The 16,289-nt window shown below is 42.5% G+C and overlaps 1 protein-coding gene across 6 annotated transcripts in view; it reads right to left on the bottom strand.

Annotated features, from left to right (window-relative positions):
* The window catches only part of Drosha (drosha ribonuclease III), a 107,124-nt gene extending 90,907 nt beyond the window's left edge, over positions 1-16,217 (bottom strand). For 2 of the 6 annotated variants that reach the window (XM_027401241.2, XM_035440620.1), the window contains exons 1-9: positions 16,058-16,211; positions 14,928-15,039; positions 12,988-13,053; positions 9,944-10,774; positions 8,790-8,882; positions 6,874-6,984; positions 6,454-6,685; positions 3,578-3,719; positions 2,173-2,327 (exon numbers count right to left, since the gene is read on the bottom strand). In XM_027401241.2, the coding sequence (XP_027257042.1) occupies positions 2,173-2,327; positions 3,578-3,719; positions 6,454-6,685; positions 6,874-6,984; positions 8,790-8,882; positions 9,944-10,774; positions 12,988-13,004 (1,581 nt within the window). In that variant the 5' untranslated portion in view covers positions 13,005-13,053; positions 14,928-15,039; positions 16,058-16,211. Of the gene's footprint in view, positions 1-2,172; positions 2,328-3,577; positions 3,720-6,453; positions 6,686-6,873; positions 6,985-8,789; positions 8,883-9,943; positions 10,775-12,987; positions 13,054-14,927; positions 15,150-16,057 lie in introns of all 6 variants that reach the window. The other 4 variants (XM_027401240.2, XM_027401242.2, XM_027401243.2 and 1 more) reach the window with 4 other exon arrangements.
* Between the last annotated feature and the right edge of the window lie 72 nt (positions 16,218-16,289).

Raw genomic sequence — 16,289 nt, 5'->3', positions numbered from 1 at the left:
AAAAAGAAACTCTGTCTAAATGGACATAGTTCTGGAGCTGCTGTGGTCAGTTAGGCAAGGTTTAAAGAGAAGAAACGAAGTGCTGAGCAGCACAGAAAAAAAAGATGAGTATTCCACACATACCACATGCCTGGAACTCTAGCAACGGCAAGGTCCCTCCCTGAATACTCACACACCAGCTAGCTAGGCCAGACAGGTGAAGTTCCTGGCCGATGAGAAACTCTGCTTCAAACAATAGGTGGAAGGTCCCTGAGGATTACACCCTTGCTTGTGTTCTCACCTCCATGCACACGCACAGCACACACTTATTTACACACATACTGAGGATTACATTTGTGCTTGTGTTCTATCCACTGTGCACATGCAGGCACACATTTATCTAAATATTTAAAGCAGAAAAGAGGTGTGTGTCACTTATATGTAAATACTACACTATATTCATAAAAGACTACATCTGTGGATTTTAGTGTCTGTGCAGACCCTGGAATCAAAATCTAACATAGATACCGAAGGGTGACTACATATTGATAGCTGTTGTTGTTGTTTTTGAAGTTCTAGGGATTTATAATTCATTGTATTCAATTAAAATATAAATGAAACTATCTCAATAAGACTTTGACAAGAAATAGTAAAGCCAAACTCTTTTTAGTCTCTTGGGAAATATAAAGCTCCTGGAGGTACAGCAGAAAAATAGCATCACTATCAAAAAACCAGTGCTGGGATATTATCTGAAGTAACAGCTGACAAGTGAGAGGCTTTCTAACTTTCCATCAATGGTCACAACACACTCCTAGTGCCAGTGCGAGCTCCAGGGCAGCAGACAAACAGCCTCCATTCTTGCCTTCCACCAGGGTCTACGCTCCCACATGGACCCCTTCACAAGGCTCAAATACACTGAGAACAGGAAACCAAGTACAATCAACAGAATAAAGGGCCCTAGGAGGCTGAACAGGACAGTAACATACATAAAGCAAGGCTGATAGATACTACCTGACTGAGAACAACCACCAGTGAAAAAGAGCAGGTATGCAGAAAGCTTTCTTTTAGGGAAAAAAAAAAAAAAAAGTTCTAAAATTATATTGTAGTAATGGTGTACAGTTCTGAAAAACAACAAGGGATTACAGCTTCTAGTAAATTCTATCCTATCAAATGCAACTCCTCCTTCTGAACAGAAAGGAAAATGTAACAGCACCTTAGGAATGGCAGGGCTCTGTGAGCACAAGGAACACACATGTTGCACAAAGAGATATGCAGGCACAATGCATATCTTAACACTTAACACTTAACACTTAACATAAATCAAAATAAAAGGGCTGTTTCAGTGAAAAAAAAAAAAATTTAAAAAGCCTTTAAAATGGCTGTTACCTGACAAGAATCAGAAGAAAATTCTAATTAATACTGAATGGCATAAACTTATTCACAAACTGTAACTGGTAAATTATCATGCAGAGCAAGTAGGGACAGGTCTTACTATGTGTAACAAATTCACATTCATAAAAGACACATTTTTGTATGGACTGTGCATTTGTAATATACAAATCTGCTATAAAGATACCGTTTTTTTTAGAGCCAAGCCCTGTGGCACAGACCTGTAACCCATCACTCAAGTGGTAAGCCAAAACTGCATAGTGAGATCCTGTCTCAATAACAATAAATATACACGTATAGACATTGTTTTTATCAAATATTACTTTAAATGTTTCGGCTGTTAAGTCATTATTAGCTCACATGCTTAACGAAGGAGCAAATTTACAAAACTTCATGACCTGTTACCAACTAAAACAAGTGATACTGCACAGAGTGAGTCAGTTCACTATTTAGCAGCAAGATCCCTTCCAGGTGAACTGCTTTACAAAGACCCACAAGTTCTCCCTCGTCCTGCCATTCCTCTTCTTCCTCCTACTGCAGGTTTAATTAACAGCACTACCAGCCTGCTCCCAACACACAACTCACAAACACCATCAACATGATTCAAGGAACAGCTGTTCTGTGCTCACACTTTGCAGCTGAACTCTGAAGCCGAAAGGAAATAGCTCTGAAAAATGACACACAAGCCCCGGGAGTAAAGGTCCATTTTTATACCAGCCAACATGCATCTTCTCAGCCCTGAGTCGTAAATGTGATGTGTGGGTTTGCAACCTTCATATAGCGAAAGCATAAAAACACTCGAACCTGGCCTGGGTCGTTGTACCAGAGTTCATCATGCAGCCGGTCAGGGTGGGCCTTTTTGCGTTTAATCTCTGCGATGACATCAAACACCTCGGAGTCTGAGCTGCTTGAGCAGGTGCTCTCCTCGTCGGACTCACATTCAGATTCACTGGAACTCTCTAGCAGAAGGCAGGAGAAAGCAGGAGAAAACATAGCAGAAGTTCATGAACTTAACAAAAGGTTCTGAAAGACTTCCAAGTGTCCTAAACCTCAAAGGTAAGGAGCAGCTGAGATCTAGAAAATTTTTGAGGGGCTACTCGACACCAAACACTGCCAAGCAATGCCATGAAAACCAGACAGTTTGTAATGCTAAGTCATAATCTAGCTGAGGAAAGAATGAAAATACAGATTTCTATAAAGAAAATGAGAATAATGACCAATATCAAATAAAAATAACACAATAGTGATTTCACACTATTCAATAGTTAGTCCTCTAAAAGCCAGAAAGGTCAGTGGCAATTTCCCAGAAGGGGCATTTGTGACTCAGGCCCTGGAAAGGAGACTGATGGAAGGGAGAGAAGGGATGAAGAGGGGCCGTGTAGTCAGGGCATGGAGACAGGATTGGAAAACAGGGATCCTGAGCCAGGTCATTGGTTTCTGAGTCTATCATTTTGCCACTACTGTATGACATGAGACAAAATTAATCTGGGCATATGGAATGTCTCGGGAACACTTCCACCTTCCGGCCAAGATCAAGTGCAGTAACATCTGAGCATGGCATTCTGTTAGGGGCTAAGGACACAGAGTGGCAAAAAACATTTCTATCCTCAAAGGTAATACCATCAGCACACAGTGTAGCCTGTAATTCTAGCACTCCAGAAGCTGAAGCAGGAGGACCACCATGAGTTTAAGTCTGGCTTGGGCAAGAGATTAAATTTAGGGCTACCAAGACTACAGAATGAGAACCTACCTCAAAACACTAGACCAAGTGGAGAATCTTACCGGCTACTTCAAACTGAACTCAGAACTGACACTTAAAAACAGACATTTATGTGAGTAGGTAGAGGCCTTCACACAGGGCTGATGCTTCCTCATCAAACAAGGAGCACTGAGCAATGGAAGAGCCAACAAGTACCACCTGCCTGTTTTAAGGTTGCAGGCACAGGTCCTGCTTTTAGAAGGATGCTGGAACACAATACTTTCTGGTTATAAAGCTAGACAGCTCTGCAAAAGATACACTTGTTAGCCCAACCTAGAAAATGAGATCTTACATATTCTGGAGCGTGACTGAGAAAATAGGACCACATATTTGCTGACTGTAGCTAAGAAAAATAAAAGGAAAAAGAAAATGTTTCAAGCTGGGACTCTGAAGGTTATTTCCCCAGCATCAAGCAGTAATAAAGGAGCAGACACAGGCTCCTCCACTCACCTAAATCTTCATCTAGTTTTGTCTTCGGAGGCTCCCATGGAGGCCGAGCAGCTTTGGCCTTCTCTTGCCTGTTCCCCAACTCTTCCTCAAATTTGTCATATAAGTCACGGAGCCTACTTGTTCCAACAACAGTAGAATCTCCCTTTTCAAAGTAAAGGAGCAGTAATGAGAAACCATTTAATAATCACTATGCTAAAAACCATTAACTACAAGATGCCATTTTTAAAGTCCCAATGCAATCAATATCTGAAAAGGAAAATGCCACACACTGGTAGTGAGACTCTGAGCCAAACACATACTAAAGTGGCTTCACTTCATCTTGGCTTAAAGTCAGAGAGTTCAAAACTATCCTTACTCTTCCAAGGTTAAAATAACACCTAAAGGTCTAAGACGTGGCTACTGTAGGCTGTCTGGTCTTAGGCATGGATGTCTTATCTAAATAACCAAAGACTTGGTCTGAGGTGTGGTTACTATTAACTCTCAAGGCCAGATAATGAGAGATTTAGTCTAAGGTGTGGTTACCAAATGTCTTCCTTCTGGACACCTAGTAAGAAAACTGAACCTACTCACTCAAGTAGCAGTATTTTCTTATGGCAGCAAGCCTCACTAACAGAACACTGACATCCTACCACAGACATTGTGACAATTAATTAGGACAACATTAGAAACCTGGAATAAAATGTCAGCACCATGAAGTGCTCCACATGTGCACTTTCCCTTTGCTACATAACATGAACTATATGGCTTAAAAGCTTGCTCCAACTTATCACATATCATTCCACTATCATGGATTCTCAAGTCTTTTCTTACACAGACAGGGCAATCTTCCAGGTTCCCCACTGACAGAAGCAACTGGCAGTCCAAAAGCAATACCTATTCAGTAGATGTGTTTCAGGACCAGCAAGAGGGCTTGGCAGGTAAAGGCACTGGCTGCTGGGCCTCACAGCCTGAGTTCAAGCCCATACCTTCCTCGTGGACAGAGGAATCAAACTCCCACAAGCGGTCCTGTGATCACACACGTGTGCACTCACACATACACACAATATGTGAATGTTTAAAAAGAAAAAACTACTCAGATTTGGGGTTTAAATCTTTTCCCCAATTAACAAATGCTGTATGGTCCTCTCTTAAGGACCTGTGAGATGTTGCTCTCAGGCAGGCACGCCATATGAAAAGATAGAATCCGTATTCTATTTCATATTATGCTGCCAGGATTTCTTGGATTCATGTTTCCAAACTTTATATGAGCTACTCAATACTTGATTGTAGGACAAACTTTGTAGAAGATGATTTTTGTCCAACTACAGAGTAGAACCTCAGTGTTCTAAACACACTTAAGGCAGAGTAGGGTTAACTATGACTATAGTGGTGTTACTATAATGGTGTTAGAATAACTATAATACTATAATGGTTAACTATAATGGTGTTACTGAGATGTAGCCCTGTCCTAAACCAAGGAGCATCTCTATTTTTACAAAATCCCAAACAGTAAAAACCCATCTTACCTAACCTCATGAACTAAATCTCACAAGGCCAACTTCTTGGGACCTAAACCTGTAGTACCGATTCATTTAATTAATGAACCTTGTTTCAAATATTGACAAGAGCCTAATTTATAATTAACAGAGTTGGCATAATCTTTACTGGGAAGAAACAGAAACAAAGAAGAGAAGATGAAAGAAAATAAAGTGAAGATGAAGATAAATGAAGAGAAGTATGTAGAGAGCTGAGTCCACCTTAGCAATGGCAGTACTCACAGCTGAGAGCTACAGAAGCTTATCCCAAGTGCTGTGCACATGGAGTCCCCTCTATGGTGACCAAATGGGTTCTTTTCCCCAAATCAACCAAGATATTCTGGAAACTTCCTATGGCTAGTGATCTTTTTGGTCAGGGATATACCTCAAAATGAATCCCAAATTCCGTTTGTGGAAAACACAACACACGAACACACACGAACACACACACACACACAAACACACACACACACACACACAAACACACACACACAGAGAGAGAGAGAGAGAGAGAGAGAGAGAGAGAGAGAGAGAGAGAGAGAGAGAGAAGAAGGCACGATGCCATAGACTAGTTATAGATTAGAGGTCAAGAAACTACCAGTATTAAAGCCATTAGCATCAAAGAATGCAGAATTCTTATTTAGGCTACCATACCATTGGCCTTTGGTGTTTTTAAAACAACTTTTCTCTGCAACCATGATTCTCAATTTGGGGTTATTTCCCCTCAGGGAATGTTGTGGTTTGAATGAGATATGCCCCCGCCCCCATAGGCTCGTGTATAAACATTTGTTTCCCAAGCAGTTCTGCTACTTGGGGAAGTTAGGGAACCTTTAAGAGTTACAGACTCGCTAGAGGAAGTATGTCTCTGGGCGTGGGCTTTGAGTGTTAATATCCTCACACTGCCTTCTGTTCTTGCTCTTTGCTCCCTACATGCGGCTGAGATGTGATCTTTTTCTACACCATATCATCTTGAAGGTGCCCGATCTTGTCTGGTCCCAGAAGACAAGCAGGCAGAGGCCTGGTTAGTAATAGATTGCTGTACTCAGCTTCTTGCTCCAGCCAGCTGCTGCCATTTTAGACTCTAATCCTCTGAAACCACAAGCCAAAATAACTTTCTCCTTTTAGTTGTTTCTGTCATGGTATTTTATCATAACTGATACAGGGAACAGACGGCCATGTCTGAAGACAGTTTTGGTTGTCATCACTGGGGAAGAGTGCTACTAGCATCAAATGGATAGGACCTATAAGATGCTTATACAACACAATATATAGGCAACAATACAATACACAGGCGATGACCACAAAGAATTATCTGCAGCACTGGAGAAACCCTAGTCGACATGGTCTCCGCTTTGGACCTACCACCTGATCCATGGGGTCACTGGAGTAATAGCTTTCTGAATGTGTGCATCGAATCCACACGGGTTTAAGCAGTTCTTCCTCCTCCTCCTCATTTCTGTCAGGAGGTGCCTCCTCAGGCTCTTTTTCTTTGATGGAAGTGTAGCTCTTCTCTTTGCCAGAGCTCTGGCTGTCACTCCATCTGTCTTTTTCCTCCTCCCATCGAGCTCTCTTTTTCTCCCTGCTTGGAGAACGACTTCAAAGGGAAGGGGAACAGAAGATCTAGTTATTAAAAACAATGTTGCATCTTCTAAGTTACCTGGTGCATTTTCCATCTACATGCAAATGCCATGCCAATGCACCACACCAACTTTCACAAATCCAGTGATTCCCAAATGCCAGCCTGCTAGCATCACAATCACTTACATTCCCAGATTTACTTACTGATTCACAGTTTCCGGGGGTGGCACCCAAGAGTCTGTATTTTTAGTAATCTCCCCAGGTGATTCTGGTGTGCACCCAGCAGGTTCAGGAGCAACTGGTAAACCGTAACTCCTAGAAGAAAAAGGTACTTAGAAAGCATTTGCAAATCTCTACCTATGGACAATTTCATCAATGAAGATACTAGTTTGAATCTTTCACATTCTGCTTTGCCCACAAATAAATAAATAAATAAATAAATAAATAAATAAATAAATAAATAAATAAATAAGCTTCCTAAAACATGGCCTCCATTTAGCTATGGATTTAGCCTGACAAGTCATGTGAATGACACAGTACTAATACGCCTACCCCCTGGAAAAGCAGACTTGAGCATTATTACTGAGTCAAACAAAACTGTGCCTAATTTTGGCCCTCAAAATAATAATATCAACTTAGCTAGTAAAGAGGGTAAGAAATCTACCACCCTTGAATTCCTGGGGCTTAAAATACATGAAGATTAATGTATACATGGATGTGCTTGGGAAAAATCAAGAGTAGATTCTAACTTAAATCTATTAAACTTAGACAGAAGCTAAAAAATATCCTCCAAAAAGACAGCTAGTAAGAATAGCCACATTTTTAAATCAGAGGTCACCCACTGTCCAACTAATAAAGTTACTATTATCCAAGAAAGTTTACCTCTAGATCACAGTCAAAAGTCTTTTGAGACAGGCATGAAGGATCATTCCTGTAATCTCAGCACATGGGAGGCAAAGGTAGGAAGTCTGTTTCAAGTTCTAGAACTCCCTGATACACAGTAAGCCCCTTGCTAGCCTGGGACTAGATTTGGGACCCTGTCTCAAAAACTTCTATAACTGCTAAACACATATATTAGCATGCATCATTAGTCTTGCTACCAAAAACCAAAAAGTTCTAGTCAAAACAAAACATATGGAGCCATGAGACTGTTGTGGAATATTACTGTAACTATGTAAAAAGGTGCTACAGTTGCTTATGTTGCAGAGTATTATTTTAACCGTGTAAAGGTGTGTTATATGTTTCTGCTGCCTTTGTTAATGATGTAAGGATGTGTTACATTTGTTTAATTATGAAAAGAAATGTTGCATTTGTTTCACCTTGCCCACCTAACACACCTGATTAGTCTAACCTCTGAACTGTAAAACACCACCTCAATTAAACCTTTTCCCTTATAAGAGCTTCCATGGTCATAGTGTCTCTCCACAGTAATAGAAAAGCCTAACTAAAACACTACCTATTTCTAAAGTCAAGTGCTCACATAATTATATATAGTAACCATTCTTTTGGTACTTATTTTAGGATTGGTTCCAAGTGTTTAGTGTATACTAAAGACTTCACCAGTCAATAAGGAAAATATAACTATTCTTATTTTATGTAAAATTATGGCTTAAAAAGATCGGATAACTTCACAAGTAACAAAGTTGAGGGAATTAATGATCAACCTCCAATCTGTCAGATTCCAGGACCAACCATGATCTAATGTGCTTTTTAACATTGAACTGATGCTTTAAACTGTAGCAATCACAATCATGGTTTGCTAAAGGGGGTATAACTGAACACTTGGCTCTTTTCTCTGAAACAAGTAAATTTAAGAACATAATTATGAATAAATGTCAAGAGTTTTTATCTAGACTTGTATTTCTAAATCTAGAGTTATTAGTTCATAGTTTTAGAGCACTGTGGATGGATGTATACATACATACATACATACACACACACACACACACACACACACTCTTTCTAATCTGGGGACGCTTATCAAAACTTTCCTCAAACACCAACAGTATTAACGCTGGGCTTATTTTCCAGGCCACCCTGGCCAGAGCTGAATAAAGACTTGGCAGACAGCTGCACATACAGAAATATGAATTTTAAGACATAATCCTACAGGTACTTACCTTCCAGATCTCTTATACTCTTTTTTATAGGACCTTTCTGGAGATGGTGACCTGCGGTTTTCCCGGTGCCTGTGTCTCTCTCGCTCCCGCTCTCTTAGAAGAAATAATACACAGCACTGTTTTCAGCAAAGACTCAAAGCACCGTCTCTTCGATGAGCTTCCTCTAAAGAAATGGCCCACGACTAAGGAAATCCTAGGTGCTATTCCTACTTACGCCTCCTTGGTTGACTACAGGGATGGGCACAGTCTACACAGGCAGTTTCAGAAGTCATCTCTAGCACTAAGAGCTAAACAGAAGTCTACCTAATCTTCTCAAGACCTTATGAGCTAACCTTACAGCAAAATATTCCATGACTCACTTAACCTATTGATTTCTAGAAAACTCTATTTACTTAATAAATGCAGACTAAAGCTCTTACAGTCAAGATTAGAACAAGTTATTTTGGAATGCTTATGGATAAAAAAAAAAATTTCGGGGGCTGGAGAGATGGCTCAGTGGTTAAGAGCACTGGCTGTTCTTTCAGAGGACCCGGGTTCAATTCCCAGCACCCACATGGCAGCTCACAACTGTCTTGTTACTTCAGTTTTAGGGGATCTGACACCTTCACACCAATACACATAAAGTTAAATAAATTATTAAAAAAAAAAAATTTCGGGTTTTTTTTAAGACAGGGCTTCTCTGTGTAGCTCTGGCCATCCTAGAACTTGCTTTATAGACCATGCTGGCCTCAAACACAGAGACCCACATGCCTCTGCCTCCCAAGTGTTGGGATTAAAGGAGTGTACCACCACCACCCAACTTAAATTCTGTTTTTCTTTACAATTTATTAACTTCTCGATCTCTCTTCTAAAACGTATAAATCTTGCTTTAAAAAAAAAAAAAACAAATCATAGTACCTGCCAAGTAGTGGTGTCAGTAGTGGCACATGCTTTTAATCCCAGGACTCAGGAGGCAGAAGCAGGCAGATCTCAGTGAGTTTGAGGCCAGCTTGTGTCTACTGAACAAGTTCTAAGATAGCCAGGTCTACACAAAGAGACCCTGTCTCAAAAAAACAACAAAAAAAAGTTCACAAGTTTTCATTGGTCTGCAGAACGACAGAAATTACCCATGTCTGTGCCTCTGTGGCTTTACTCAACTCCGCATGTGGGTTTACCTGCTCCTTTCATAGCTTCGGTGTCGAGATGGCGTTCTCCCCCGCTCATACTCTGACCGGTAGCGGCTATCCGGTCTTCTCCTTTCAGGGCTGCGGCCTCGTTCTCGGCGCTCCAGGGATCGATGCCTCTCACCACGCCCATGGCTGTGATCTCGGTGCCGGTGGTCATCATAGTGCTTTAGTCTTTCTGGGGACCGTCTCTCACTCTGAGCCTTTGGCAGTGAGTATGGAGGGAGATGTCGAAAATGAGGACTACTGCTATTATTAGCACTGGGTGGAAAAGAACTGGAGTTGTTCTGAAAACTGTTGAAATTGGGAGGTGGGAAATTGTGGGAGTATCCAGGAGGGTACTGATAATTAACCTGCTGGGGCATGACAGGAGGGGGTGGAGGATGGGGCATGGAAGGCGGAGGTACCATGAAGGGGAAAGTGCCTTGTCCAGGAGGTGCTCCAGAGACTGGTGGGTTGTTAGGGCAAGGCATTGGAGGGGGCATGGGTGGAAAACAGGGAGGAACAGGGAAAGGGTGTCTCATCTGGTGGTTAGAGTAAGGGGGCCTAGCTGGGCAGGGTGGGGCAGGGCCTTGCGACGACGGTGGCATGGGTGGAGGGTACGGTACAAAGTCTGGTCGTGGAGGCATAAAATTGGAAGCTTGAGAATTCGAGAACGTGGTAGAAGGGGCACTTGGAGGTTCGTATTGATATTGCACAGGAGGCTGCTGCGGATGAAGAAGTCTCAGATTTTGGGGCCTGAAAGATGGTGCTGAGGGTCTGGCTCCATGTCCTCCTCGTCCTCGGGGACACCCACGGCCTGGGTGGAATGACATTCTATGACTTTTAAGAGAAAAGGAAAAGAGAAATCAAAACATGGGTCTCATCAAGATCCATATTGTGGAAAGAGAAGTGACTCTTGAAAGTATCCTGTGACACACACACACACACACACACACACACACACACACACACACACACACACACCAAATGGAATTTTAAAGTAATCTTTTAAGAAAAACTCCAGGGAGGGCCAGAGAGATGGCTCACGGATTAACAGCACTGCCCAAAGTACTCTTTAAAAAAAAACTCTATGGCAGGCTGGAGAGATGGCTCAGGGGTTAAGAGCACTGCCCGATTTTCCAGAGGTGTTAAATTCTATTCCCAGCAACCACATGGTGGCTCACAACCATCTGTAATGTAGTCTGGTGCCCTCTTCTGGCCTGCAGAACACTGTATATATAACAAATAAATAAATATTAAAAAAAAAACATTAAAAAAACAAAAACAAAAACAAAAAAACTCCAGGGCAGCAGGTGGTGATGGCGCACACCTTTAATCCCAGTACTCTGCAGACAGAGACAGGGAGATTTCTGAGTTAAAGGCTAGCCTGGTATACAGAGTGAGGACAGAGTATACACAAGGAACTGAGTTCAAGCCCCAGAATACATGAAAAAGCCAAACATGTGGATGTGCTTGTAATCCCCCAACGGGAAAGGCAGACAGGGTTAGGGTGAGTGAGAGAGCCTATCTCAAAAAACAGTGGGTGCCGAGGAAAAAAATGAAACTTGAGGTCATCCTCTGGCCTCTGCATGTATCTATGTGGCCACACACACACATCACTATGTAAACAGGTTTTCCCAAGTATGAGACTATCCCAATGAACCCTATGGTGGTTTGAAAGAAAGTGGCCTCCAGAGACTCATAGGGAGTGGCACTATTGGAGGTGTGGCCTTGCTGGAGTATGTATGTCACAGGGGGTGGGCTTTGAGGGTTTGAAACAAATGCTATATCAACTTACCAAACTCATCTGCATCCAACCCCATCCCAATTTCCTGCTCCTAGCGAAGCTTGTTACTACAAGCACCTGGAGCCCCATCTCCAAAAACTGGAGGACCACCACTCTCCATCCACCATTTCCCATCTTTCCCTACCACCAGACTCTTGCCACCAGCACTTGACTACCACAGCCAGTCCTGCCTCAACTTTGCACTTTCTCCTCTTCTTAATGTTCAAACATCCCCAAAATGCTACTATAGACTAAACATTTTTTGCTTCCTCAAAATCCTTATATTCCTATGTGGTGATACATGGAGGAAGTAACTGGGATTAAAGAAAGTCAGGAATAGTATTAAACTAAGTCTTAAGTGTGGTGGTTTGAATGAGAATGGCCCCCCGCCCCGTATGCTCATATATTTGAATGGTTGGTCTCCAATTAACGGAACTGAAGAATTAGGATGTGGCCTTGTTAAAGAAACAGTGTCACTGGGGGCGGGCTTTGAAGTTTCAAAATCCCACACCAGGCTCAGTTTCTCTCTCTCGCCTTGCTGCCTGTGGTTTAGCCTGCCTCTCTGCCACCATGGTTCCTGCCATGATTATCATGGACTTACCCTCTGAAATTATAAGCAAGCTCCCAATTGCATGCCTTCTCTTCTAAGAATTGCCTTATTTGCTCTTCACCTGCTTGCCCTCACCCTGTTGGCCAGCCCACTCCTCCACTGGCATTAGAGCCTACTTCTTTGGGATTCCAGCATATACTGAGACCAGCTGAGACACCCAGCCTCATGGACTGAGCAACTACAGAATTCTTGAACTTTCCATTCACAGTCAGCCACTGTTGGATTAGTTGGACATCAGTCTGAAAGTCATCCTAATAAACCCCTTTCTGTAATACATAGATTCATTCTATAAATTCTTTAACTCTAGGAAACCCTGACTAATACATCTTCCTTAGACTTCCCACTCTTACAATACTCTTGTGCTACTTCTTGGCAGGTCCTACAAGCACCACAGTCCACCACTTAATTATGTAATTCTACCTTCAAAGCCTACTTGCAGTCAAGAGCTTCAAGCTCAATTGGGGGATGGCTCTAGGATGTTTCACTAACTCTCCTGGTCTAGTTCTTAGCCTGGCACACAAACCTGTAATGTATTATGATAGAAGAATGAACAGTCCCTGCCCTTCCCAGTTATCTGAAATTTTCCCACCCTCTGGCCCACTACCTACTCTCTCTTCTTTAGTCCCCCTAAAGTGCCACTCCCAGCATACCACTTACCATGTATTGCCTTGCATGGTGATATATCCTCTAGATATGCTACATCTTCCACTCAGAACATAACTTCTACAAGACAGAAAGAATAAAATAATTAAACACATTTTCACAACTGTCAATGATATAAAGGAGAGGTTTATTTGCTTACAATTATCTTAACAGTAATTTTAAACCCTCAAAAATGCTTAGCCTGTAAACACAATCAGGAACATACCAAGCTACCTTCAAGTTTCCAAGCAAACTGCAAGCTGCCCTCGTTAGTTGTACTAACTCAAAACTAACTGCTGCTAAACTCACCAAAAGTACAACTACCTCCCATCTCTGGTTCAGTACAAGATTGAAGGAAAGACTTCCTCCATCCCTCACAGACACGTTTCCCTCCACTGTAACATAAAGTAGGCATAAATCCAACCCCCAAATCACAGTGAAACCTGCATTCAAATTCAAATAGACCCACAATCTTGCTAACACAAGTTACAATTCTTTACCTTCATTCTCAGCTCGTCCCACAGAAGAACAATGCCAACATAAATTGAACTTTGGCAAAATGCTTTAAAAAGTACACAAATACTAAACACAAAAGGCCTTAATGTGGAAACATCTTTCTAGGGGCTGAGACTAGCTCAGCAGTTAAGAGCACTTGCTGCTCTTGCAGAGTTCAGTTCCCAGCACCCAAGTTGGGTGGCTCACAATTGCCAAGAGATACATACAATACCCTTTTCTGGCCTTTGGAGGCACCTGCACACATGCATACATTCAAATACATTCATATACCTTCATAATGCAGTAAGTAACCCTTTCATATAGTTCCTCACATTGCAGTGACCCCAACCATGAAATCACTTTGTTGACCCAAGGGGTCGAAACCCATGGTTGACAACCACTAATGTAGGCATACTGTAATGGCTATTTCTTGGTTGTCATCTTAACTATACAGGGTGCACACCTGTGAGAGATTTTCTTAATTTGAAGGGGGTAGATCTACTTTGAAAGAACATCTTTGAGGTAGAAAGACACACCTTTAATTCAGATCTGTAATTTAGATCGATTATGGGCCACACCTTCTGCTAGAAGCCTATATAAGGACACTGAAGAAGGAAACTTTTGTTCTCTGCCTGTTTGCCCTCGCCTTGTTGGCAAGCCCATTCCTTCACTGGCATTAGAGCCCACTTATTCAGGATTCCAGAATATAATGAAGACTGGCTGAGACAGCCAGCCTCAAGGACTGAGCGACTCCTGACTTTCCATTCATAGCCAGCCATTATTGGGTTAGCTGAGCCACAGTCTGTAAGACATTCTCATAAATCCCTTTTCTGTACATACAGAAGTTCTTTAACTCTACAGAACCCTGACTAATGCACATATATACGAACATACAGATACACATACATAAAAATAAATAAACTTTTTAAAAATGCCTGCCTTTCTTCTCGAACTGACAAGGTAAAAAAAAAAATGACAAATAACTGAGTTCTACCAATTACTATCTAATAAACATAGTTACCAAATAATACTCCTCATTCTAATACTCTCATGATTCAACTTGGGAGCCAAAGAGCTACCATTGGCACCTCAGGCTCCTCACAGCCAAAAGAACGAACTCAGTACAAACTCCATGCTCTGCATCTGAACCTGAACCCAATCTCTCCCAGGTTCATCATCCTATTTCCATCTCCACCAAGCCCTGTGAGCCTCATGAGTTGACATACCCAGCACTATCATGAAACTTCCCTAACTTGTCCAGTGAATTCCTATCCATCCACCAACCTCTTATTGAACCTCATTTGTGAAGCATTCTTGATTTTCTTTGGGAACATAATCTCATCCCTTCTAGACTGCTACTGCTTAGTCTATACTTTCTTTTTGTTATTGTTATTATTATTATTATTTTGTTTTTTCCAGACAGGGTCTACAAAGCGACTCACTCCTTTTACAGAACTTACCAGAAACTGCCTCATGTAACAGTCATGGGTACCCATGCTGAACTCCTTCGTTATGTTACTAGATCCTTGAAATCATGGCTTCATTCAGTCACTTCTGCATCCTTCACAGCTTCTACACACAATAAATGGCAGGCAGGTTTTACTCTCGTTGTGTGCGTTTCTGTGTCACTAAGTTTGCATTTTCCTTCTGCTTCTCCCACAAATCTGCATTTGGGAAACCAACTGGGAAGCGGACATTTTTCACTGACTCCTGCATCATGTATTGACCCAATACACATGAGGCACTGTCCCGAGCTCTGTAGACAAATATGGCACACAAACCTGCAAGGCTCAAGGATCTCAAAACCCGTAAACAAATGCTTAAATAATAATAAAATATCTCCAACATTACAAAAAGAAAAATTCAATTTGATAAACACAAGAAAATAAGGGTGTAAAGTGTCCAAGATAACAAAAAGGAATATACTGAAGCTAGAGGTGGGCAACAGTCAGGGTAATTAACACCTCTGAACAAAGTAAAACTGGAATGGAACACTCACTACCAGACCACCCTGGGCGTTTCTACAGTCAGAAAAGCTAAAAAATACTGAACCATTGTATTATGGATGCAAAGTTCAATTCAAGTCAATGAATTCAATGTAAATGGAAAATGCCTATTCCTGGGCTGCCGTTTAAAAGCAGGGAAACCGAGGGAGCTATTCTGAACACTATACAGTCCGGAACGTCAATGGACACATGGAGTTTCAAGGTGTGACTACATACAAGTCAACTGAGACCCCGCACGTTGCCATGGCTGAGCCCTGAAGCCCGGCCTCCTCCTGGCGGATGCTCAATTGCCCGTTCGCTGGTTTGCATCTCCCGCCAGCCTGCGAGGTAAGCGCGGGACTCCGGGACTCGCCGCCCCTCCCGCCCCGGGTGGCCCCGGGCCTGGGCCGTAGCTTGAGCTCCACAAACAGACGAAAGGCGCCCACCCCATCCCTCTCCTGCGTTTCTGTGGGATCTGTAGCTAGGGTAGCTCTTTCTCCCTCGGCGGCAGATCTGTTCCGAGGCCGCCAGACCCAACTCCCGGGATCACTTCGCCCAGCCCTGGATGCTCTCTCTCCAAACACCCACCAAGCGCCCCCGTTTACCTACAGAGAGTCCCCGGGTCGCCGCCAGAGCCAAGCCTGGTTACTACAACAGCCTCCACGGCACAGGCGCCGCCCGCGCCTCCGGAACAGGAAACACCGGGAATTAAAAAGCAAACCTGAAAAAGAGGAGCCTAGGGAGGGAAAACTCTGCGGTGCACAGCGCAGCACCTTTGGCGCCGTGATTGGCGGGTCAGCTAGAGTGACGGACACCTAGACCAATCGACACTGCCTA

This window comes from Cricetulus griseus, chromosome 2, assembly GCF_003668045.3.
Source record: "Cricetulus griseus strain 17A/GY chromosome 2, alternate assembly CriGri-PICRH-1.0, whole genome shotgun sequence".
Lineage (NCBI taxonomy): Eukaryota > Metazoa > Chordata > Mammalia > Rodentia > Cricetidae > Cricetulus > Cricetulus griseus.
Note: the sequence above shows the minus strand (reverse complement) of the source record. Positions and strands in the feature narration are given on the sequence as shown.